This window comes from Oryctolagus cuniculus, chromosome X, assembly GCF_051225735.1.
Source record: "Oryctolagus cuniculus isolate XC-2025 breed Fujian yellow rabbit chromosome X, ASM5122573v1, whole genome shotgun sequence".
In the NCBI taxonomy this organism is placed as follows: domain Eukaryota; kingdom Metazoa; phylum Chordata; class Mammalia; order Lagomorpha; family Leporidae; genus Oryctolagus; species Oryctolagus cuniculus.
Genome location: NC_142888.1, coordinates 90778072 through 90804368, shown reverse-complemented (window position 1 = coordinate 90804368; position 26297 = coordinate 90778072). Strand labels below are relative to the sequence as shown.

General features: G+C 49.3%; 1 protein-coding gene across 31 annotated transcripts in view; it reads left to right on the top strand.

The window, feature by feature from the left end:
* The first annotated feature begins 3388 nt into the window (after positions 1 to 3388).
* ARMCX4 (armadillo repeat containing X-linked 4) overlaps positions 3389 to 26297 on the top strand; it is a 28589-nt gene continuing 5680 nt past the window's right edge. For 5 of the 31 annotated variants that reach the window (XR_011385511.2, XR_011385509.2, XR_011385508.2 and 2 more), the window contains exons 1-6: positions 3389 to 3666; positions 4117 to 4202; positions 4696 to 4786; positions 5105 to 5188; positions 5490 to 5578; positions 16189 to 16379. Coding sequence is in view for 6 of the 31 variants with exons in the window: in XM_070066900.2 (XP_069923001.2) it covers positions 6072 to 13913 (7842 nt within the window). In the remaining 25 variants the exon portion in view is untranslated. Of the gene's footprint in view, positions 3967 to 4116; positions 4203 to 4695; positions 4787 to 5104; positions 5189 to 5489; positions 5579 to 5929; positions 14255 to 16188; positions 16380 to 21258; positions 21567 to 21675; positions 21858 to 26297 lie in introns of those variants that run through there. The other 26 variants (XR_011385517.2, XR_011385515.2, XR_011385514.2 and 23 more) reach the window with 18 other exon arrangements.

Sequence of the window (26297 nt, the reverse complement as noted above, 5' to 3'; positions counted from 1 at the left end):
GCCCCTTATCCTGGCACTAACTCCCAATACATTATGTGCATGACCAGGTGGGGAAATAGGTGTTGTCATGAGCTTTCCGGGGGTGTAAATTGGCCTAGGCTTGTGGGAGGCCAGTTTGGTGACAAATCCATTGACTATAAAAAAAATCTCACATCCTTCTTTTGGCGGTATCAAATGTTTAAAGTCACATTTCCTTTAACTGAACAATTTTATTTATAATAGGATATCCTAGAAATTCTTCCACCAGTGTTCAAAGCTGTGTGTACCAGGTTGTTAATTGCAGTCTTGTTTTTATTAGCCTCAGATCTAGAACAGTTGTATGTCATCAGTGAGGGAGGGATGTTTAAATAAACAGTAGCATAACCAAACCATGGAATAGTTTGCAGTAGTTAAAAAGAAAGAAGTAGCATGTGTAACTGTCTAAAATATAATCTTAAATGGATAAAAATTGCAAAACACTATGTTAATTATGATTCCATTAATATATTTGAATAAGACATCTATGTGTATATAATGTGTAGAAAAGGATTTTACACACCAGCCTTATAAAAATGGGGGAGAGCATTGCGATTTGGATGAGCTCAGTGGAGCTGAAGTGGTGCAAGTGTTAGTGTTTTTTCTGGGTTTGACTCTTACACTAGAATTCGCATATAAGTATAGAATAAAAGCAGCAAAATAATGCAATATCCTAATTGTCTTTCCATAAGGATAAATATCTAACTCTTCCTTTTTATCTGTAACACTGTATAAATCTTTTTTTTTTTTTTGACAGGCAGAGTGGACAGTGAGAGAGAGAGACAGAGAGAAAGGTCTTCCTTCCATTGGTTCACCCCCCAAGTGGCTGCTACGGCCGGCGCTGTGCCGATCCAAAGCCAGAAGCCAGGTGCTTCCTCCTGGTCTCCCATGGGGTGCAGGGCCCAAGCACTTGGGCCATCATCCACTGCACTCCAGGGCCACAGTAGAGAGCTGGACTGGAAGAGGAGCAACCGGGACAGAATCTGGCGCCCCAACCAGAACTAGAACCCGGGGTGCTGGCGCTGCAGGTGGAGGATTAGCCTAGTGAGCCACAGCGCTGGCCAACACTGTACAAATCTAAGACAGTTTATTAACTCTCTCCCCTATTGATGACCACTTTGTGTAACTTCAGGTTTTTTTTTTTTAACCTTTACAAGCACTGCAACAAATATCCTGAAAACTGTAAGTATGTTCATTGGTTAAATTCCAAGCAGGAGAATTTCTAGGTCAAAGATTTGCCGTCCAAGGAAAGATTGTATCAGGATATCTGCCTCGAACAGAATCCCCATTTCCCCACAAACCAGTCAATAATATCAAATTCCTAAATTTTGACAAACTCATGGCTGAAACATAATACGTAGTGGCTTTGACTTGCATTTCTTTGAAGTTGAGCATCTTTTCATATGTTTGGCCATCACTTTTATTCCTTTTCTGGGAATAAATCTATTCTTTGGCACAGTTTTTCTTTTTTAAAAGGTTTATTTATTTATTTGAATGTCAAAGTTACACACAGAGAGAAGGAGAGGCAGACACAGAGAGAGAGAGTGTGTGTGATCTTCCATCTGCTGGTTCACTCCCTAAATGGCCCCAACACCTGGAGCTGCGCCCATCTGAAGCCAGGAGACTCCTCCAGGTCTCCCAGCCGGGTGCAGGGGCCCAAGGAGTTGGGCCATCTTCTACTGCTTTCCCAGGCCATAGCAGAGAGCTGGATGGGAAGTGGAGCAGCTGGGACACGAACTGGTGCCTATATGGGATGCTGGCACTGCAAGTGGTGGCTTAGCTGCTATGCCACAGTGCTGGCCCTGGCACAGTTTTTCTATTGTGTTGTTTATCATTTCATTAGTGATAAAGTGATTACACGTTAGCCCTTTGATACTGAATATTTTTTTTTTAAAAAAAAGCTCTATATTTTTGAGTCATCAATCTTTTCCTCTGATGGAGAAACTTTGCTTGTTGCTGGCAACTGAGTTGTGAGAAGCCATTAGAAAAGCAGGATGGTACTAGGAGCTGCCGGCTCAGGCGCTGAAGGGGCCGCCTCCACACAGCGGGGGGCTCCTCTCAGGGGCCCTCCAGCTGGGGTGTCACATTTCAGTGTTCTGAGAAGGAGGCTGCCTGGAGGGGCTATATTTAGAGTCTGACTTCCCCGCGGGGACAGGTGGATGTCTGGGGACTGACTTCTGCATACTTTGGCGCTGAGTTCTGGGCATTCTTCGGAGGGGCTTGTACAGCCGGCCGGTGCCGTGCAGCTGTAACCAAAGGCACGAGATGAAAAGGTCCCTTTCTCCTGGCCACTGCTTGGGGTCCGGGCCCTCGTCCTCCCACTGGTGAAGAGAAAGTGGCGCGGACGTCAGGGATGTTGTAGGACGCCCGGTCACCCCCAGACCCTCAGCACCGTCTGCAAGGAAGTGCTGAGCACTCCCCACCGCCTGGCTGACACAGGGCAGGGAGGGCAGACACTGGGGAGAGTGCCTCCCCCTCCCCCATCCGGTGCCATCATGGAATGACCATTCCACCTGCTGAGCCTCCCTTTCAACCATACAACAGCAGTTGATGCTGTCATGGATGTGACGAGGTTCAGTTAACTACAGGCTTATGTAAAATCCAAATGTAGGTCCCTGGGTGGAAAACAGGTGTATCTGCAGTCACTGGTTTCTAAGGCAGTGGGTTCATCAGGAGTTGGGTCTTCATTAAACATTCAGGAATGTTCTCTGAAGAAGCTCTCTGACACCTGACAGGAAACCCATAAGTTCATCCAGAACTTCAAAAAGCTATAAATCCCCTGGGTCAAACTGTCAAGACGAGAAAACTGACTATATTTGCAAAGACTCATTTATAGATCATGTTGAAAGCGTGCTGGTTTTGTTCAGGAACGTTTTGTATTTAAAATGTCAAGAATTACTAGTCTGGTTTGAAAGCTGGGAAGGAGTTTACAACAACTAGAAAACATGCTTTAAATGTGACCCAAAACGATGTAAACAAATGAATCTTCTGTTATTTCTACAATGTGAATGTTGTTGATGTTACATGCAAAGGGCTCTACTGTATTTCTCGATTACAAAAAACGTGTGATGTAAAAAAAAAAAAATAGAACCTATAGAAGAAAGTTAAGGCTCTTGTCGCCCTCTCTGTTTTCCTTCCTGACGCCCTCTTTGGAGCTATGCTCAGAGAGGACAGGTTGTAGAGTGACCGGGTAGGATGTGTTAAGCTTCAAGGCTAAGAAGGCAAGAAAGGATTCCTCAAAGAAAAAGCAGAAAAGGCCACAGTAAGGCCTGGGCGTGGGAGGGGGCTACAGACCTTCCCTAGTAACCGGAGCGAGGCACACTCCAACCGCAGGGCGGTGATGCCACTTGCGGGCCCTCAGATTGGAGAGGCCGGAGATGAGTGACAGGGCGGTGCGTGGCGCCGGGGCACAGAGCACCGAGGGACGGAAGGGGCGGCCGTGGGCGCGGAGGGGGGATCCTGTGGACCGCCCGCCGTCCGGCAGGGGGTAGCGAGGGGGGGGGCGAGCGCGGCGGTGACGCGCGGCCGTCACGTGACCCCGAGCTGCAGAGGGACGCAGCCTCGGGTGCAGTCGTCACTCGCGTCTGGCTACCAGCTCCCCGCTGCCCTGCGCTCGGCGGGCTGGCATCGGGCCCGGGCAGAGCGGAGCAGGTGAGGGCCCCGGCGGCCAGGACGGCAGCGGCTCGCGGGCCCGGCGACGGGTGCGGGGTTTGGGGGGAGGTCTATGCTGGCTCAAGTTCGCCTCTGAGTCTCCCGTGCCCCCTGCCCCCGCCTACATCTGTGCTGGGGGAGCCGTGGGCTTTGACAGGGCGGCTTGTGGGGAGAGTGTCTCCGGGAGGAAATGCCGATTGAGATGCACATCCTCTGACCCCACATAGCCGCTCCCTTCCTGCTCGTTTCAGTGCAAGAGGCGCGCCACGGTGGCGTTTGCAGAGAAAATGGTGGGCCTGAGTGAGTGGACGGCGGGTTTGGCAGGGGTGGTGTGTTGAATGACAGGAGGGACGTTTGACAACCGGGTCCTGAGTCCCAGAAGGCCAGCGAGTAGCGGGATGGGGTGGCCTGACGGCTGGCCGGTACTCAGCGCCTCCACTCTCTCTCCAGTCTGTTGGACAATAGTTCGGGGTGGCACTGCTTGTGGCTGAGGCGAGGGACGAAGGGGAGGAGAAAGCCGCACAGGATCCCTGGAGGTGAGTGGGAGCGCCGGCTGTGTGTGTGAACCCTCCAAGTCGTGTATGAATTCTCCCACTGGAACTTAGGCGCTCCCACTGCTGGATTGGGGTGGGGGGTGGGGTGGCGTAGCTAGGAAACTTTCCCTAAACTGTGTTCACTTGCAAGGCTTAGGGCTTTTAAATTGTAGGCTGAAGATCAATAAAGACAGCAAACTTTCCTATAGATGCTTTTATTTGTACTTCACAATAATACTGATGAACTTTTGCGGGAGGGAAGCCTTAGAACTCTGTATGGATGGTTTAAAAATAACTTGCCCTGTCTCTCGCATTTTCCTTTTCCTGTCTCCCATTTCTGTCTTGCCTGGCTCAGTGCTGGGGAAGGCCTGGGTTCTGCCTGCCAGGAAATGGGTGTCTGAATCCAGACGGACATGTATGGGGACCCATGCCTTAGATTGCTGGGATATCACAAGCACTCAACACTCACCTTCTCCTTTTCTCTCTCTGTTCCTAGGTCTTCCATAGGCCTACAGCAGGGTTGGTTACTCCTGGAAGCAATGGAAAAGGGGGGAGAGTGCCCTGGAACCGTGGAGGCTGGTGTGAAGGTGGGCAGTGCCTGAGCATGACAAATGAGGGTGGGCATAGCAGGTGGCTGAGACAGGAGGAGGTCTCATTGCAGGGCACACCTGCCTCTCACACTGCTGACTGTGCATAGTGCTGCCACACCCTCTATCCATTGTGGTGTGGGGAATTCTGAGAATACTGGGGTAAGTATGGGCCAGAGTGTGATTGACAGAAGACTTGAGATGAGACACATTACTAAAGTGGCCCCGGGTTCTGGCAAGGCAGGCACTGGGGGTGCTTGTGTGTTCTACAAAGGACTTGGTCTCCATTATTGCCTCTTTGTTGTTTCATGTCCATAGATCTGCCTGCACGTCTGCTGTAGTGCGTGAGGTCATCAGAGGCAAAGAACCAAGGAGGACATTGCCCCTGATCAGTGTAGACTGGTAAGAGGGTGGGGCCTGCCTGGGTAGACCTCCAAGGTGGTTTGATGGAGACCAGTCTGGATGCAGTAAGGGCCAGTGTTCAGTCTGTAGGATCCCTAACCTCTTCTTTTCTCAGTCACCTCTCTCCCCATGCCTACCACTTATCCCTCACTCTCATCTTCATTCTGGTCCAGGGAAAAGAGTGAGATCATGCCTGGGGGAGTCGGGTCAGTGGCGGGGAGACTAACTAGATGCTTGTCCCATCAAGAACAGAATCTACACTCCCACCTGTCCCTCCATCTGTCTGTCTGTCTGTCTCTAGGTCCACAGATCTCATGAGTTTATGTATCTACTTTAGAGTATATCACCAAGCAAGAGAAGGAAAGAGGAGGAATCATTGGATCATTAAAGGTTGGTATGAGGGTGGGGACCTGTGGGAATGGTGGCCAGAGTAGGTCTAGGGCCAGTAAAAACCAACATCTGAGGCTTTCTCTCTCTCTCCCACTCATCACCAGCCCTCCCACCTTCCTTCTCACTGTTTATCTGGTGTATGGTAATGTGTATGGAAGCACCATGGGGGGAAATTGTTGGGCACTGGGGATGGTGGGGAAAGGATGAAATACAAAGGGTGGAAAGCTTGCTAATCATAGTCTTCTACCAAGCGCATAATATCTACCCTTTGCCATCCCTCTGTGTATCTTTCTGTGTGATGCAATAGATTTAGAAGAGAAGTTTTAGTCCATTTCCTTCCTCCACTTCTAGGTCTACCTCCAGTGGCAGCTGTGGTGGCCTTTGAGTGACTGAAGACCAGCACCCTCACAGGCCTACACCCAGACCTGCCACCCTCTTTCCCCAGTCCGAGTGAGCCCCTCTGTACCTTGGTGTCTTCAGCAGGGGTGATTACATGGGCCGTGTTCAGGAAGTGGGCTGGGTGACTGCAGGACTGGTGATCTGGGCTGGCACCTGCTACTACATTTACAAATTAACCAAGGGAAGAGCCCAGAGTGTCAGGAGACTTGACCGAAATGGGTCTCGAGTCAAGACGGAGACCGTGGTTGGGGTACAGAACCAGACCTTGGCCGTGTGTGAAGCCATGGCTGGGACAGAGATTGAGGCTAGACCGAAAGCCGAGACCGGAGCAGAAACTGGAGCAGGAGGTGGATCTGGGACTGAAGTAGACACCAAGGCCACTGATATACCAGGTCCCAAAGTCAACACTCAGGCCAAAGCAATGACTGGGGCAGAGGCAGAGACTCAATGTGAGGCCGAAGTAGCGGCTGGAACACTGGTTCTGACAGAGGCAGAGACTCTGACCGAAGCCAAGGAGAAAGCCAGGGAAGTGGCCGTGAAAGAGGCAGTGACCCAAACGGATACTGAGGCTGGGAGAGTAGTCAGGAAAGAGGCAGTGACTCAGACCAAGGCTAAGGCTTTGGCACTGGCTGCCAAGGCAGAGGCCAAGAAAGAAGCAATAATGCAGACCAAAGCTGAAATGTGTACGTTGGCTGAAAAGGAGACAGAGACTAACAGAGTAATGATGACACAGAATGAGGCCTTGGCGGTGAGCAGGGAATTGGCCAAGATGGGAGCCATGAACAAGACTGGAATCGTGGCTGAGACCAAGGCAACAGCCCTAGAAGAGACTGTGGGTGTGGTGAAGACTCAGTCTGAGGCCAGGTCTGGTGCCACAGCTGATGCTAGGGAAAATTCCAATGGCGTATCCAGGGAAGTAGCTGGAGTGGACATGCGGTCCTGTGCACAGTCTCAGGCTATAGCCAAGATCCAGGATGATGACACCCTTGGTGCTGGGGTTGAAGACAAGGGAAATCTCAAAACCCTATCCAGGGGAGGGGCTGGGGCAGACGCAAGGGCTTGTGCTCAGCCTCAAATTGTTGCCAAGGCCCAGGCTGAGGTCTTGCCTGAGGCAAGGATTGATGCTGGGAGTAAGACCAATGTGACATGGAAGGCAGGCGCAGGGGCAGATATGAGAGCTTGTGTACAACCTCAGACTGTGTTCAAGAAACACGCTGAGGTGGGGATTGGCTCCAGGGTTGATGACAAGGGAAACAGCAGTGTTGAATCTAAGGCCATGCCTGGAGCTGACGTGAGGGCTACTGCTCAGCCTCAAGCTATAGCCAGTGCCCTGGCTGAGGCTGTGCCTGATGCCAAGGCTAAGAGTAGAAGTAACCCAAATGCCAGTGCTAAAGCAGGGACCAAGACCAACGTGAAGGCCAATTCCCAAACTGAGGCCTTGCCTGATGCCAAGGATAAGAATAGAGCTAATGCCAATGTCATGGATAAGGCAGGGGCTGCGCCAGTCATGGTATCTTGTACACAGCCTCAATCTGTGACCAATGTCAGCACCATGTCTAAGGAAGGCACTCAGACTACAACTCCGAACCAGGGTGAAGCCTTACCCAGTACTAGAGGTAAAGGCAGTAGAGGAAAAGCCAAAACCAAAACCAAATGTAAGGCAGGGATTGAGACAGACGTGAAAAACTGTGCACAGCCTCAGGCTGGGATCAAGACCCAAGCTGAGGCCTTGCCTGACTCCAAGGTTGATGGTAGAGGGGATTCTAATGGCATTTCTAAAGCAGGGGCCAAGGCAGACCAGAGAGCGTGCAGTCAGTCTCAGGCTGTGGCCAATTCCCAGGGTGAAGCATTGCTTGGTGCCAAGAATAGAGTCAGGGGCAACCCCAATGCTGTGCCTAAGGCAGGGACAGAGGAAGGTATAACAGGCTCTGCCCAGCCTCAGTCAGTGAGCAGTTCCCAGGGTGAGCCCTTGCCTGGTTCTAAGAATAAGGTCAAGGAAAATTCCAGTGTTATGTCTAAGGCAGGGCCAGGGGCAGATGCCACAGGTTCTGCCCAGCTGCAGGTTGTGGCTAATTCCCAGGGTGAGGCCTCACTTGGCGCCAGGAGTAAGGTCAAGGGCAATGTCAATCTCAATGCTATGTCTAAGGTGGAGACTGGGGCAAGTATAGTGGGCTCTGCTCAGCCACAGGCTGTGGCCAGTTCCCAGAGTGAGATCTTGCCTGGTGCCAGGAATAAGTTCAAAGGTAATCCCAATGCTGTGCCTAAGGCAGAGGCTGGGGTGGGTACAATGGGTTCTGCCCAGCCCCAGGTTGTGCTTCATTCCCAAGGTGAGACCTTGCCTGGTGCCAGGAGCAAGGTCAGGGGCAATTCCAGTGCTGTGTCTAACACAGGGGCTGGGCTAGATGCAGTGGGCTCTGCTCAGCCTCAGGCTGTGGCCAGTTCCCAGAATGAGGCTTTGCCTACTGTCAAGAATAAAGTCAGGAGCAACCGCAATGCTGTACCTAAGGCAGGGGCTAGGCCAGATACCATGGGCTCCGCCCAGCCTCAGGCTACAGCTAATTCCCAGGGTAAGGCCTTACCTAGTGCCAAGAATAAGGTTAAAGATAATCCCAATTCTGTGTCCAAGGCAGAGGCTGGAAAAAGTACTACAAGCTCTGCTCAGCCTCAGGTTGCAGCCGGTTCTCAAGGTGAAGCCTTGGCTGGTGCCAGGAGTAAGGTCAAGAGCAACCCTATGTCTAAGGCAGAGGCTGGGGCAGGGACAACCGGCTTTTCCCAGTCCCAGGTCATGACCAATATCCAGAGTGAGGCCTTGCCTGGTGCCAGAAGTAAGGTCAGGGGCAATCCCAGTGCTGTGCCTAAGTCTGAGCCTGGGGCAGACACAATAGGCCCTGCCCAGCTCCATGTTGTGGTCAGTTCCAAGAGTGAGAACCTGCTTGGTGCCAGGAATAAGGTCAGGGGCAATCCCAATGCTGTGCCTAAGGCAGAGGCTGGGGCAGGTACAGCAGGTTCTGCCCAGACCCAAACTGTGGCTAATTCTCAGGGTGAGTCCTTGCTTGGTGCCAGGAATAAGATCAGGAGTAATTCCAATGCTGCACCTAAAGCAGGGGCCAGGGCAGGTACAAGGGGCTCTGCTCAGTTCCAGGCTATGGCCAGTTCCCAGGATGAGGCCATGCTTGGGGCAAGAGACAAGACTATGGCCAGTTCTGGGGCAGAAGTCACAGCAGCTGATGAGCTTCATGCGAAACCCCAAGTGGAGGCTGTAGCTACTTCTGAGAGTGAGGGTGGGGCAGGCGCTCAGGCCTGCAGGAAGACTCAGCCTAGCGTTCACGACTACTATTGGAATGGGATTGGTGTCGAGGATTGGATTGCTGCTGAGCGGTGGATCAAGTTTAGGTTTCAGGCCATGGATGGAGACTGGGAGAATAGTGTGTCCTGGGCTGACGATGAGAATGAAGCCAGGATTGGGTCCTGGAGTGGGGCTAGTGATAAGGCCGGCATTATTAGGTCCTGGGCCGTGGCTTGTGATGAAGCTAGTGTTAAGTCCTGGGCTGGGGCTAGGGCTGAAAATGAAGTCAGTGTTGGGTCCTGGGCGGGAGCTGGGGACCAGGCCAGTGGAGGGCTCTGGGTTGCAAGTCAGGCTAGTGAGGGGTCCTGGGCTGGGGTTGAGAACCAGGCCAGTGGGGGCACTTGGGTTGTCTCTGGGAACCAGGCCGTTGCAGGGTCCTGGGCTGTGGGTCAGGCCAGTGAGGCATCTTGGGCTGGGTGCCAGGCTACAGGGGTGTCCTGGGCTGGGGAAGTGGCCATTGGAGGATCCTGGACTGGGGTCGAGAACCAGGCCAGTGGAGGGACCTGGGCTGGGGCTAGCACTGGGAATATGGTTAGCGTTGGATACTGGGCTGGGGCTGTGGACCAATCTAGTGGAGGGTCCTGGGTTGGGACTGGGGATCAGTCTGTTGCAGGGGCCAAGCCCATGTTTGAGGATCAGGCCAGTGAAAAAGGTCCCTGGGCTGTGGTTGGTGGCCAGGCCAGTGGAGGGTCCAGGTTGGGGCCTGTAGACCAGACCAGTAGTGTGTCCTGGCCTGACACTGGGAACCAGGCTGGCGGAGGGGCCTGGGCTGAGACTAGTGAGCAGTCTGGTGCCGAATCTAAGCCTGGATTTGAGAATCAGGCCAGCGAAGAAGGTTCTTGGTCTGGGACTGGTGGCCAGGCTACTGGAGGGTCTAAGTCGGGACCAGAGGATCAGTCCAGTGGAAAGTCCTGGGCAAACTCTGGGGACCAAATCAGTGGAGGGTTCTTGGCTGCGGCTGTAGACCAGGCCACTGGAGGGTCCCAGGCTGGGACTGAGGATTTGGCTGCTGGTGGGGCACAGCCTGTGTTTGAGGATCAGGCCAATGGAGGAGGATCCTGGCCTGATGCTAGAGACCAGACTGGTGTAGAATCTAGGCTTGGTCCCAACCCAGTGGACCAGCCCACTGGAAATTCCTGGGCTGGCACTGGGGACCAGGCCAGTGGATGGTTCTGTGCTTACACTGGGAGTCAGACCAATGGAGGAGGGCCCTGGGGTGAGGCTGCTGGCCAGGATGCTGGAGGATCTAGGCTGGGGCCCACAAACCAGTCTAGTGGTGGGTCCTGGGCTGGTATTGGGGGTCAAGTCAGTGGAGGATCCTGGACTGGGAATCAGGCTGGTGGCTGTTCCAAATCTGAATTTGAGGATCAGGCCATTGCCGTAGGGTTCTGGGCTGGTACTGGGAATCAGGCTGGCGGAGGGTCCAGGCCAGGGCCTGAGGATCAGTCCAGTGGAGGAGATCCCTGGGCCGGGGCTGGTGGCCAGGTCATTGGAGGGTCTAGGCCAGGGCCTGCAGATCAGTCGAATGGTGGATTCTGGGTTGGTACTGGGGATCAGATCAGTGGAACATCTTGGGCTGGGACTGGGGCCCAGGCCAATGGAGAATCCTGGGCTGGATCTAGGCCCGAGAATGAGACCAGTGTAGAGTCTAGGCTAGGAACTGAGGAGCAGGCCAGTGGAGGGTCCTGGAACAGATCTCAGGACCAGACGAGTGGAAGGTTCCTGGTCAGTGCTGAGGTGGAGGCCAATGAAGGATTCTGGTTTGGGCCCGGGAGTGAGGCTCTTATAGGAACTTGGTGCTGGACAGGAGAAGGGGCTATTATTGTGCCTAGATCTGATATTAAGGATGGGGCCAGTTCTGAATCTAGATCAGGCACTGGGGAAGAGGCCATTACCAGTTCTAGGTTTGACACTGAGAATAAGGCCAGTCTTGGGTCCTGGATCGGATCTGAGGGGGCAGCTTTTATCAGTTCCCGTGTGGAGGCTGAGGCCGGAGTTGAGCCTGCATCTGTGGCTGCAGCCGGAGTTGAGGCTGCGTCTGCAGCTGCGGCTGCAGCTGGGGCTGAGGCTGAGGCTGGGGCTGTACCCGGACCTGTGGCTGAGGCTGTGTCCGTAACTGTAGCTCCTGCTCTGACTGAAGCTGTGTCTGCAACTCCAGCTGAGGCTGTGGTTGGGGTTGGAGCTGAGGCTGCAGCTGCAGCTGTGGTTGCAGCTCCGGCTGTGGCTGCGGCTCCTGTCGTGGCTGTGGCTGTGGCTCCGGCTGTGGCTGAGGCTCCAGCTATAGCTGCAGGCCCGGTTGTGGCAGTAGCTCCGGTTGTGGCAATGGCTCCAGCTGTAGCTGTGGCTCCAGTTGTGGCTGCGGCTCCAACTATAGCTGCGGCTCCAGTTGTGGCTGTGGCTCCAGCTGTGGCCGTGGCTCCAGCTGTGGCTGCAGCTCCAGCTGTGGCTGTGGCTCCAGCTGTGGCTGTGGCTGTGGCTCCGGCTGTGCCTGCGGCTCCAGCTGTGGCTCCGGCTCCAGCTGTGGCTCCGGCTCCGGCTGTGGCTCCAGCTGTGGCTGTGGCTCCGGCTGTGGCTGCGACTCCAGTTGTGGCTCCGGCTCTGGCTCCGGCTCCGGCTGTGGCTGTGGCTCCAGCTGTGGCTCCAGCTCCGGCTGTGGCTGTGGCTCCAGCTGTGGCTGCGGTGCCAGCTATAGCTGTGGCTCCAGTTGTGCCTGCAACTCCAGTTGGGGCTGCAGCTGAGGTTGGGACTGAGGCTGCGGCTGCAGCTGAGGTTGGGGCTGAAGCTGTGGCTGCAGCTGGGGCTGAGGCCGTGGCGGTGGCTGGGTTTGGGCCTGTTATCTCAGAAGTATCTGGGCCTGGGGCTGGAGCTGCAGCTGGGGCTGGGGCTGGGGCTCAGGCTGGGGCTGCAGCTGGAGTTGGGGTTAGAGCTGAGGCTGGAGCTGGGGCTGGGGCTCTGTCTGGGGCTGCAGCTGGGGTTGGGGCTAGGGCTGAGGCTGGAGCTGGGGCTGGGGCTGGGGCTGGGGTTGGGGCTAGGGCTGTGGCTGGGGCTCTGTCTGGGGCTGCAGCTGGGGTTGGGGCTAGGGCTGAGGCTGGAGCTGGGGCTGGGGCTGGGGCTGGGGTTGGGGCTAGGGCTGAGGCTGGAGCTGGGGCTGGGGCTGGGGCTGGGGTTGGGGCTAGGGCTGTGGCTGGGGCTCTGTCTGGGGCTGCAGCTGGGGTTGGGGCTAGGGCTGAGGCTGGAGCTGGGGCTGGAGCAGAGGCCAGGATATGGTCTTGGTCTTGGGATAGAGATGTAACCACTAAAAGGTCTAGCCTTGGGGCTGGGGAAGAGACTGGCACAGGGTCCTGGACTTGGGCTAGGCATTTAGATGAAGATGAGCTAAGTGGATCTTCCAGCCCTGATATTGAGGAGATCAGTTTAAGGTCTTTGTTTTGGGCTGAGAGTGAGAACAGTAATGAGTGCAGATCCAAGAGTGAGAAAGATGTTGATTTTGAGTCTGCAATTGAGGCTAAGGCCATCGTTGATGACAAGTTTGAAGTTGCTGACGGTGTTGATATAAGGTCTTGGTTCTGTACTGGTGATGAAACTGGAAGTGAGGACAAATCCACATCTAAGGCTAAAGCCAAAAAGTCAGCTGAGTCAAGAGGCACGTATCCATCCATGGTCCCTGGGGCAGGAATGGGGTCATGGGATGGAGCTGTGATCTGGTCGGAAATGAAATTTTCACACCAATACGAGGCCAGCCTCCTAGCTGAAGATGAGTTCAGAAAGCAGAGCAAGCCTGGGGAGAAAATTCGGCCCTGGTCCTGCCGCTGTAAACGTGAAGCTAATATGGATCCACGAGACCTTGAAAAACTCATTTGCATGATTGAGATGACCGAAGACCCTTCCGTCCATGAAATAGCCAATAATGCTCTGTATAACAGTGCCGATTATCCATATTCCCATGAAGTTGTTCGTAATGTTGGTGGAATCTCAGTTATTGAAGGCTTGCTCAATAATCCATACCCCAGTGTTAGGCAGAAGGCTTTAAATGCATTGAATAATATCTCAGTGGCTGCTGAAAACCATAGGAAAGTTAAAACGTACTTAAACCAAGTATGTGAAGACACAGTCACCTATCCCTTGAACTCAAACGTGCAGCTGGCTGGACTAAGACTGATAAGGCACCTGACTATTACTAGTGAATATCAGCATATGGTTACAAATTATATTTCAGAATTTCTTCGTTTGTTAACTGTGGGAAGTGGAGAAACTAAAGACCATGTTTTGGGAATGCTTGTGAACTTCTCTAAAAATCCATCTATGACAAAAGACTTGCTCATTGCTAATGCACCAACAGCACTGATTAACATTTTTAGCAAGAAAGAGACAAAAGAGAATATCCTTAATGCTCTTTCATTATTTGAAAATATAAATTACCATTTTAAAAGAAGGTCAAAAGTGTTTACTCAAGACAAATTCAGTAAAAATTCCCTTTATTTCCTATTCCAACGACCCAAAGCATGTGCCAAGAAGCTTCGACTTTTAGCGGCAGAATGCAATGACCCTGAGGTGAAAGAAAGAGTTGAAATATTGATAAGTAAACTCTGATTGGCTTTGTGTGCTCAAATTTGAATGATATTTTGGTTTTACAGCCAGAAATGATGCACATTGTAAACTGCATTATAACTTCAAAACTGATGTTACCTATGATGGTCTATAGCCAGACCATTTTAATGAACTCCAAATGAATTCAAACTTGTACTGAAAATACATGTGTTGATTTTTATCTTGTCTGGATTGAGATATTTTTAGTATGCTTCATGAGCAGAACTGATCTGATTCTTTATAAATAAGGTAATCTTTGGTCCTTTGTGTGGACTTATGTTTATACATTTGAGATTTTATTTTTATGTCATCAATAAAGTTGTGTGTTTTAAGCAGCAGAAAAACAGACACCGTCCTCGTCCTTGACTTTGTGTTCTGCTTGGAAAGGCCAGCTGTGTGCCAGCGAGGAGACAGTAGTGGAGCTGGGAGCCTCCCATCATGGCAGATGCTCCCTGTCAGTACTTCCCATCAGTGCTCAGAGGCGGCAGAAGCTCTCGTGCACAGCAGTGCCAGGGCAAGTTGTGCAGAGCAGGGGGATACGAAAGGGTCAGGAGAGGCTTCAGGAGGGCACTCGGGGAGGGAGGAGTGGGAAGAAAGGTTGTAGCCATGGGAGTCCTCCTCCAGGGAGGCGGCTGGCCTGCCTGGAGTGCAGAGTGGGGGAGGGGAGTGACAGGAGACAGAGTCGGGAATGAGTCCCATCCATGCAACAGCCCTGCCTGCTAAACTGCGGTGTCTGGCTGTTGCCCACGCACCCCTGAGAGACACCACGGCCTTTTGTGATCAGAGGAATGACAGGATGAAAGGAAACCGAAGTGGCTGGTTTGTGAGCAGGATGGGTCCGAGCTGGGGTGGGGACTAGCCCACCCCACGTGACTAGAGATGGGGAAATCAGTTGCAAGTTAGCCCTGTCATCCGGCACTATATGATACAGGCATAAAATGTCACTGGTGGCTGTGGGCGTGGGAAGGACAGGACAGAAGCGAGAGCCCCTTGGAACAGCTGGTGCTGGAACCTGCTCTGGGGACGCGTGGGCAGGGCCAATTTGATTTCAGGGTCCTGGGGGGCATTTGACAGGAAGACCTCCTGTGTCTTGTCCAACTCTGGGGTGTGTGAGAGTGAATGGGTGGTTATCCTCTTGAAATAATAGGAACGTATAGTAGAAGAAACAACAACTTGTAGCACTTGAACCAGATTTGTTTTACAAGGCTGGTTGGAGTGAGACTTTTATGGAACCATCTAGGACGTTGGTACAAGGTCCACTGGCGTACGCATTTCAGAAGCGTTCAAGATGGACACATCCTTTGACCCAGTAATTGCCCTTGCAGACAGTTAACCCCTAGGAAATGGCCAGATAATTGGCTGTGCAGAGCTGTGCATCTTCGGGAGGTTTGGAAGGGTGATGGAGAGTAAGCAATCCACGTGTCTCAAAATAAGTAATTGGTTAAACAATTTAAGAGATGTTTACACATTGAAATATTCTTCAACTATTGAAAATGCTAATGGATATTTGCATTTAATTTCCTAAAATTTAGCATCTACTCTTAAATGAGAAAAGTAGATTGGAAAAGCCCATGTCATACTTTTTAATGAAGAAAAGGCATATATATATGTATAATGTATACATTCTCAGTGCATACTCTTAGATTGTTAACAATTTCCTATGAATGTTGGACCAATGGGTTATTTTATCTTGTTTTCCTACTCATCTGTATTTTATGATATTTGTATAGTAACTAGGAACTTCTTGCATTATTTACCCAGAATGAAGATGATGTGTTCTAGCTAGGCAGGCCTGTCAATAGTATTTGAGGGACTTAGAGCAAAAGCATAAATGGAAGTTTACATATTTGTGGCTAAATATTTGGAAGGTATAAATTAGGACTTTATTTAAATATAGCTGTGAAATGTAAATATCACTTTAATGAAAATTCAAATCTTATTAAGTACTTCACCTTTAAAGGAAAATTATTCTCAGTTTTAGCATCTGATGACTACCAGCTCTTTTGTAAGGAAAAGATACCACGTTGTGGTGGATTCTGCCATCTGCTGCCCTGATCCCCCTTCAGGATCAAAAAGCCTCTTATTTCAGTTGCTAAGAGTGCTGCCAGGACACAGTGCTCAGCTGCCAGCTGAAGAGAGCCACCTTCCCCAAGGTCACACCCGATTCCTAGGGGTACTGCATATCCAGTGATTGATGGACATGACCATCTTGCTCCAGGTTAGGACAGCTTAACTTCTCCCTCTGTCCAATCCTGCTTCCTTCTTTTCCCTTCCACAGGTGTTGATCCCAAGAGCATTCCCTAATAAAAGCCCTTCCTGCTGAACTCTGAGTGTCTCTGAGTGTGCTCCCCGGGAAGCCAACCTGCAACAGTTGGTATAAGAAGTGGTTCACGAAAGCAAACACTGTGATGACTTTTTGGAGATGGATCACCTGCTGGTCAGCTGGCAATGAGGACCCCATCAATGGTGGTAGGTGGAGTAGCTAGGTCCCTAGAACAAAGTGACAGAGGAATTGTTAGAGCTCTCACTGGTGGTGAACTGGGATGGCCTACTGGCAGAAGGGCATGCATTATCTGGTGCCAGGTATCAAGTCTTTTAGAAATAGACAGGAAATGATAACTATAAGGAAGGCTAGAAAGGTGGGTTGCTACTGCTAAGCTTGATTGACCTCTAGGAAAATTAATGAAAAGTTGAGTTAAATTCAATCAACAATTAAAAGCTATGTTTGAACATCAGAGAATTTCATTCATAGCGTATAAAGAGACTCTCATCTTTTCCAGGTAGAGGATAGAGAATTCTGAGGTTGGGCCCAGGATTTATTGACTTACTGAAAGAAAGTTTGTAAGAGAGTTGAGACCCCAACCAAGACAAGTATTCTATGCCAAAATTGGGGGCCTCGTTAGGAAGGAATGGGGCCCTGACTCATGGGATGGGAACCTCTTGATTGATGTCCCTAAAAAATCCTGTATCTCCAGTTTCCCCTAAGTCCTTCAGTGTTCATAAGTGACTGACTTCTCCCTGTTAAGGACTAGCACTCCACCATGCTTGAACATGCAGAGCCCTGTTCCCTGTAAGATAACATTGATTTCCCTGGAAATTCCCATCTGCCTCCATCTTCCATCCTGGCCACTGAACCTGTAACTAGGGTTAAGTTATGGCATAACCTAGATGGAAATGTACCAGTCCTCATAAGGAAAGCGTATGTTCCAACAAGAAGCTTCAGGATCTGCCCTAACCAATATGTACTAGTAGATGCAGAGGGAGTAAGCATGGAACTGAATTCTGAAGCATTAGATTAAGGGCAGCTGCAGTATAAAATCAAATCAAAAGAATGAATCAATCTGAGAGTACACCCCCAGAATGCAGGATTTAATATCTTGGCAAGGATCCCAGGAGATGATGTGAAGTCAGTACTGGGTGGTTCCTGAAAGTATGAAAAAAATAATGACTCACATTAAATGAGGTACAAATGCTACAGTTGCTATAGCAGATGGTAGAAGAAAGGATTAATGACTCAGAGAAGTGGGAATTATAGAATAGATATATTACTCCAAAAGGTCTGTGGAAAATGGAATTAGAAAATAAGTTTATTTTGGTACAAATGTTTGAAGTTTTTTTTTAAAATGGTCATGGAAATGTGTATTATGAAAAAAATGCATGAATTTAATTTTTTGCACCCAAATAAACTTATTTTTAAATTACATTTCCATTAACTTGAAAAAATTATTTATTTGAATGGCAGATACACAGAGAAAGAGAGAGAGAGAGAGCAAGAGAGAAAGAGAGATCTCCCATCCATTGATTCACTCTGCAAATGCCTAAGACAACTACAGGTGGGCCAGGAAGAAGCCAGGGTCCCAGAATTCAATCCAGGATTCCTACCTGGAATGGTAGAGACCCAACCACTGAAACCATTATCTGCTCCCTCCCAGAGTGTGCATTCGCAGGAAGCTGGAATGAAGAGTAGAGCTGGGAGTCAAACCAGGTTCTTTTATATGGGATGTGAACATCCCAAGTGGCGGGTAAATGGCATGCCAAATTTCCGCCCCTTCACGAACTTTCTGAAGTGCCCTCATATGTCAGGCCAGAAAACCCTCCAGAGCACCCAAAGGCTGCACCATTTACAAAGCTGTAAGAAGTGCATGGGTGAGAGGAGAACCAGCATCACCAAGTTCAGTGGTGGCTCTCCTGTGCAGGACAGGGTTCAGTGTAGGAGAGGATGTTATGGAAGGAGGTTTAGTGATAGAAATGGTGATGACTCCAAGACAATAGAGGCAGGATGGCCTCCCTTAACTGACGAAAATCAGGTGTATGTAAATACCATGATGCATTGAAGGGATGGTTAATAGAACACAATCCTCCTGGACAGCCAGTATAACACAGTGCCCTGGGGAAAAGAGGCAGCTAACAATTTGCACTCAGTCTGTACAATCAAAATAAATCAAAGGTGATTGGGACTCTGAGGGTCAATGTTTCAATAAAAAGTTGCAATTCCTCACTCAACTTCTGGTCATAAGCCAGTTTTTGATACAGACCACATTGTTTGAAGGAGAGGCTGGGTCTCCTGGACCCTAGAACACATGCATAATAATGATTCTTGCAGTCCTTCCATTTACTCAGATAACTATAGACCTCGGAAAGAGGGACACTGAAATATTTTGAAGACAGATGGACACTGGTTCTGAGTTGATACTGATACCCAAAGACCCAAAGCGTCATCACAGCCCCCCTTTACCCTCTACCCCACTTCCAGTTAGAATGGGGTTGTATGGGAGCCAGTTATTAACTGAGATCCTGAGTTAGGTATGGTTTACAGTGGATCCACTGGATCCACAGACCCACCCAGTGGCTACCTTCCTGATCACTGAACGTATAATGGGAATAGACAGAGTAGTTATTTGGTAGAAATCCTTAGTGTTTCTTGGCCTGTGGAGCCAAGTATACTTGTAGATGAGAAGGCCAATTGGATGCTTCTGAAACTGTTCTCCCCTTCCTTGGTCAAGATGGTAAATGAAAACATATAGGACACTGAGGAGAGAGAAAGTGGCAGAAATTAGTGCTGCTTTTAAAGACCTAGAGAATGCAGGGTTGTGGTCTCCATCCTGTCTTCATTGAATACACTAGTTTGGTTCCTTGAAAAATGTGGATGGGGCCTGATGGGTGATAGCCTATTAGAAACTCAACCAAGTAGTAAGATAATTGGAATGGCTTGCCAGATAAAATATCCTTGCTTGGCCAGATTAACATGGCCTTAGGTACCTGGTATTCAGTCACTGATTTGGCAAATGTGTTTTTTTCTGTGTGTATCAAAATGGATCATCAGCTGGTGCCGCAGCTCACTAGGCTAATCCTCCACCTGTGGCACCAGTACTCTGGGTTCTAGTTCCAGTTGGGGCGCCGGTTCTGTCCCCATAGCTCCTCTTCCAGTCTAGCTGTCTGCTGTGGCCCAGGAAGGCAGTGGAGGATGGCCCAAGTGCTTAGGCCCTGCACCTACATGGGAGACCAGGAGGAAGCACCTGGCTACTGGCTTTGGATTGGTGCAGCGTCAGCTGTAGTGGCCATTTTGGGGGTAAACCAACAGAAGAAAGACCTTTCTCTCTGTCTCTCACTGTCTAACTCTGCCTGTCAAAAAAAAAAGTCATGAAAAATGGAATTAAAAGATAATTTTATAAAAAAATGGATCATCAGAAAAAGTTCATATTCATAGAATGGACAATGCTATGCATTTCCAGTTTTCCCTCAAGGCTCTACTGGATTGTCATGCCCTCTGTCAAAAGATAGTCTAAAGAGATCTGGAACCATCTAGACTCCCTTTAGAATATAGTACTAATTTACTATGTTGATGACATCATGTTAATTGGAACCAAGTCAGCAAGAAGGAGTAGCACGTTGGAGAGCATGGTAAGATACATGCACTACAGCAGATAGGTGACAAACCTTACAAAGACCCAGGGGCCCAGCCACATTAAGTGACATTTTCAAGAATTTAATGGTCTGAAGAATACCTTCAAGCAGTTTCTTCCAAAGTAAAGGACAAATGAAGACATTTTCACCTCTCACAAAGAAGTGACTTCACCACCTGGTAGGCCTTTTTCAGATTCTGGAAGCATTTCACACCTGGAGTTACTGTTTCAACCATATACCAGGTGACACAAAAACTGTTAGCTTTGAGTGGGGCCTAGAGCAGAAGGCCCTATGGTCCAGATGTAGTTTCAAACAGTCCTGCCAGTGGCCCATATAAAAGACAACCCTATGATGTTAGAGATGCCTGTGTTGGTAAGGGATGCTATGTGGAGTTTTTGTGTGAAATCAGTAGTGAGCTAGAGTTCTGGAGCAAAGCCACGTCTCATGTAGTGGAGAATTAGATACCTTTTAAAAACAGTTCCCGACACGCGACTGCACCCTGCTAGAGATGAAATGCCTGGCTATGTAAGACACCAAGTGACTGCAGCAGTGACTGCCCAGCGTGCACTGAGTTCCAGCAGATCCGCCTCGGTATAAGCAAGCTCAGTAACAAGATGGCAGTTGTACATACAGGATCAAGCACAGGCAGGACTAGCGGGCACAAGCGTATTGCACAAGCAGATCCTCCATATCTGTCACTGTTGCACTAGCACCTTTCCCTCACCCTTATACACATGGCCTCGTGACTGACTGAGGAGGGGAGAAAGCAAGCATTGTTCATAGATTGATGGGCTTGGTACATGGGTATCAGCTGAGAGGGTTATAATGACCAGGAATGAGATCTGGGTCCTATCATCAGGTAAATCACCAGTCCCTTAAGAGTGGTAGGCATCTATAGTTGATAGTGGAGGAGGGAGATGACCATTTGCAGCTTTGAGAGCAGCTGCAGTATTGGGGGCTGTGGTTTGGCTCAAGTTTCTCCCAGGAAGAGAGGCCCAGATTCCTGGAGGAGCTATTCATTAATCCTATATTAATTAATCCTATTAATTATATGAAGAAGTGGATCTGGAACACCAGGGGCTATAGTGAACACTGTGGTGTCCTGTTCAGCAACCCCTTAGCAAAAAGGAACTGACTTCAGTTGTCAGGAATACTGCTGTCAGAGAGCCCTCGACTCTCAGCTCCCTGCGGGGATTGCCTGAGCCGTGGAGAGTGGTGGTGTTCAAAACCACACCATGTTCCTAAGGGGGCTCATATCTGATGACTCATAAGTGCAGCTCTGAATTTCATCTTATTTTCAGAATTCTCTACATATGCTGAAGCCTTCCACTGACCGTGAATTGAAATTCGAGTTTTCCCTCTGTTCATTCCTGCTTCCTTCCTCTCTTTCCTTCCACTGCTGTTAATTTCAGGAGCTCTCACTAATAAACTTTTTTTTTGACAGGCAGAGTTATACAGTGTGAGAGAGAGAGACAGAGAGAAAGGTCTGCCTTCCATTGGTTCACCCCCCAAATGGCTGCTATGGCGGGCACGCTGTGCCGATCTAAAGCCAGGAGCCAGGTGCTTCCTCCTGGTCTCCCATTGCAGGTACAGGGCCTTTCCAGGCCACAGCAGAGAGCTGGACTGGAAGAGGAGCAACCGGGACAGAACCGGTGCCCCAACCAGGACTAGAACCCGGTGTGCCGGTGCCGCAGGGGGAGGATTAGCCTAGTGAGCCGCGGTGCCGGCCATTAATAAACTTTTATCTCAGAATCTGCTTCCTGGGTTACGCAGTGCTTTCCATATGTTACATATTTGTCTGTCTATCTATCCTCAAATCAGGAATAACATGAGTTGTTTTGTACTGAAAATTGTTTTTCAGCCTCCAACTGTTACAAATACTACACTAATTTTCATGACTCCTGGAACTAGAAAATACAGACAAGCAAGAGAGGACACTGGGAAATGGTAGTTTATTGAACAAAAATCTGTTACATTCATGTATCTGAGAAGGCTATAACAAGTCTGCTGTTTTTTTTTTTTAAATATAATTCCCAAAGTCTTACACTGTTCAGAGTGTTCTCAGCAGCTTGAGATCATGTCTATCTCTTATGTGAGCAGTAACACAATTCACAAATCTTCATGGCATTTGGACAAAGTTGCCTTTGTTTGGAGGACACAGAGAAACAGATGTAGAAAAGCATTTCCCTGGAGCCTGAACAGTGTTAGTGAAAGTGCAGGTATCTAGGGTCACACGAGTTGCACTGTGCTGACAATGAGCACCAGATCCAATATGTCACATGCACCGCTGTATCCTTAATGTATGTGTGTGTGCATGTGTGTGTGTGCATGTGTGTGTGTGTGTGAGAGAGAGAGAGAGAGAGAGAGAGAGAAGGAGAACCTCCCTATAGCATGAGACTTGGAGGGGACCCTCAGGTTCAGTTCTAAGGGCAACACTGAAGCTAAGATGTCACTGGACAATATACTAAGTGTTCATCAGAAAGGTATTTGTCTAGGAGGTGTGTTGTAGCACAGTGGGTTAAGCCACGCTTGTGACACCGGATGCCTGCGTCCCATATCTGGAGTGCTAGTTTAAGTCCTGGCTGCTTTGGTTCTCATCGAGCTCTCTGCTAATGCACCTGGGAAGGCAGTGGATGATGACCCAAATGCTTGGCCCCTGCCACCCATGTGGGAAATCTGGATGGAGTTCCTGGCTCCTGGTTTTGCCCTGGTCCAGCCCTGGCTGTTGCAGCCATTTGGAGAGTGAACCAGTAGATGGAACATTCTCTCTCTCTCTCTCTCTCTCTCTCTCTCTCTCTGTGTGTGTGTGTGTGTTTGTGTGTCTTGCCCTCTCACTGTTATTTTGCCTTCCAAATAAATAAATATTTAAAAAGAAAGGTATTGTTTAGAGTACGGAAGAAGAATCTCGGCTAAAGGCACATATTGTAGACGGTAACAGAAGCAGGGGAGTAAGGCAGATAGCCTCAGCAAGGGGTGCAGGTGGAAAACCAGAGGACAGAACACTGAGGAAGCTCCATGTGTGTGGGACTTTGGCAGAGCAGACTGCAGAACTCAAAGGGTTCAACCTCTCAACAATATTACAATGCGTATCTCTCACATTCCTTCTCTCTTTGAAATAATTGTGGGGGCAGGCATTTGACACAATGGGTAAGACACCACTTGAAATCCCTGAATCCCATATCTGAGTGCCTGCGTTTGAGTCCCAGCATGTGCACTCTGGGATGCAGCAGGTGATGGCTTAAGAGTTTGGGTCCCTGTATCCCACTTGGGAGATCTGGATGGAGTCCCAGGCTCCTGGCTTTGGCCTGGCCCAGCTTGTGGGCATTTGGAGAGTCCATCAGCAGATAGGGCTATTTTTCTGTCTCTCAAATGAAATAAATAAATTTTAAAGTTGTGGTAAACACACATAATACTTGCCCTCGTCACCATTTTTAGGTGTACATTCAGATTATTGTCAACCATTATCCACATCTATCTCCAGAACTCTTTCCATCTTTCCAAACTGGTACATGTATTCATTAAACAGTAACTCCCCATATTCTCTTCCTCCAGTCCCTAGAGACCATCATTCTACTTTCTATGAATCTCAGTACTCAAGGGACCTCGTAGAAGTGGAAGCATGGCATTTGTCCTTTTGTGACTGACTCATTTCACCAGTATGATGTCCTTGTATTAGCTTACTCAGGCTGCTGTCACAGAACACCACAGCTTGGTGGCTTAAATAAATGACTTTTTTTCCCTGGAGGTTGGGAAGTCCAAGATCAAGATGCCAGCAGTTTCTGGCACGAGCTCTCCTCATGGTTTGCAGGCAGCTGCTTTCTCACTGTGTACTCTCGTGCTCGCTTCCGCAGCACATATACTCACTGTGTACTCAGCGACCTGGAAGACCTGGATGAAGCTCCAGGCTCCTGGCTTCGGCCTGGCTCAGTCCCAGCTGTTGAAGTCATTTGGAGAGTGAGCCAGCAGATGGGAGATTCTCTCTCTCTATGGCTCTGTCTTTGTCTCTGTCGCTCCCTCTCTGTCACGCTGCCTTTCAAATGAGTAAGTAAATAAAGCATTTTTTAAAAGTAAAATAATTAAACAAAGCCAATAGCATATTATTCTGCTTGAGTTGCCACAAAGTACCACAGAACGGGTGAATTAAGCAGCAGAAATTTATTTTCTCATAGCCTGGATGCTAAAAGTCCACGATGAAGGTGCCATTGCAATTGGTTTCTTTTTTTTTTTTAAGACTTATTTATTTATTTGAAAGGCAGTGCCACAGAGAGGCAGAGGCAGAGAGAGAGAGAGAGAGAGAGAGAGAGGTCTTCCATCTGCTGGTTCACTCCTCAAATGGCTGCAATGGCTGGAGCTGGGCCAATCCGGATCCAGGAGCCAGGAGCTTCCTCCAAGTCTCCTACACGGGCGCAGGGGCCCAAGGACTTGGGCCATCCTCCACAGCTCTCCCAGGCCATAGCAAAGAGCTGGACCGAAAGTGGAGCAGCTGCGACTTGAACCAGCTCCCACATGGGATGCCGGCACTGCAGGCGGTGACTTTACCCACTCTGCCACAGCGCCGGCCCCCTGCAATTGGTTTCTGATGTAACCTCTATGTCTTGGAGGCTGCCACCTTCTCACTGTATCCTCCGATGGCCTAGTCTCTGTGTGTCTCTAGAGAGAGCTCTCTGGTGTTTCTTCCTCTTATAAGGATTTCAATTCCATCAGATTAGGGCCCCACCCTTATGACATAATTTATCCTTAATGACCTCCCTAAAGACCATATCTCAGAATACAGTTACATTGAGAGTTAGGATTTCAACATGTTGACTTGGAGAGACACAATTGAGTCCATAACAGCTTGATATGAAAAATAGCAATATCCCCATATCTCACCTGTATTTTCCACTCCCAGAAACAGTCTTGACTATTAACTGCTTATTTTGGTACTAACTACCTATGCCTAAATAACATGCTTATGTTGCTTTTTATTTTCTTTTAAAAATGCTAACTTATTTATTTGAAGGGCAGAGAGAGGGAGAGAGAGAGAACCTTGCATCTGCTTGTACTCCCAAATGCCTGCAACAACCAGAGCTGGGTCCGGCCAAAGCCAGGAATCAGGACCCCCGTCTGGGTCCCCCATGTGGTTGGCAGGGATCCTAGTACTTGAATAATCACTTTTGCCTTCCACGATGCACATTAGCAGGAAGCTATATTAGAAACAGTGGCAAGACTTGAATTCAGGCCTTGCAGTATGGAATGCAGGTATCCAACATAGCAGCTTAACATTCTGTGCTTCAACACCCTCTCTGATTTTTGAATTGTAGTCACTGACTTCCCACTACGGGAGATGAGAGTTTAGCTCTTTTTATTTTACTCATCCTGCCTATTTTCATCATATACTTCCATATTTTTATACCATTCCCTCCCAATTGTTATATTATTTTTTAAAGATTTATTTGTTTATTATTTGAAAGGCAGAGTTACAGAGAAGCAGAGGCAGAGAGAATGAGAGAGAGGTCTTCCATCTGTTGGTTCACTCCTGAAATGGCTGCAATGGCCAGAGCTGCACCGATCCTGGCCAGGAGCCAGGAGCTTCTTCCCGGTCTCCCATGCGGGTGCAGGGGCCCAAGCCTTCGTCCATCCTCTACTGCTTTCCCAGGCCACAGCAGAGAGCTCGACTGGAAGTGGAGCAGCCGGGACTCGAACCAGTGCCCATATGGGATGCTGACGCTGCAGGTGGTGGCTTTACCCGCTATGTTAGAGTGCCAGCCCCTATATTATTATTTTTTAAAAGATTTGCTTATTTATTTTAAAGGCAGTTACACAGAGGGAGGGAGGGCAGGAGGGAAGGAGAGAGAGAGAGAAGAGAGAGAGAGAATGAATCTTCCATCTGCTGGTACACTTGCCAACAATGGCCAGCACTGGGCCAGGTTGAGGCCAGGAGCCAGGAACTCCATCTGAGTCTCCTACATCGGTGCAGAGGCCCAAGCACTTGGGCCATCTTCTGCTGATTTCCCAGGCTCATTAGTAGGGAACTGCATCAGAAGTGGAGCAGCTGAGACATGAACCATCTCCCATAATGGATGCTGGTGTTGCAGAAGGCAGCTTAACCCACTATGCCACAACACCAGCTCCAATATATATTTTTCAAAAGATTTATTTGAAGGGCAGAATTATGGGGGACGGGGAGATGTTCTATATGCTGGCTTGCTTCTTAAATGGTCTCAATGGTCTGAACTGGGCCAAGCTAAAGTTAGGAGTCTGGAGCTCCATTGAACCAGCACTCATATGCAGTGCTGGTTGCAGGCGATGGCTTAACCTGGTGCACCAGGAGGCTGGCTCCCAATTGTTATGTTCTTATTTTGGTTATATTGACAGTACTATTTTGACCTATTATTGACAGCTGAATCACATAGGACATTAGGATTTTTCCCCTGTCCTCTCCAACATCTTGTTTTCTCTTATTGTTAATCTCTTCCTCTTTTTTCAACTTGTTAATCTCTG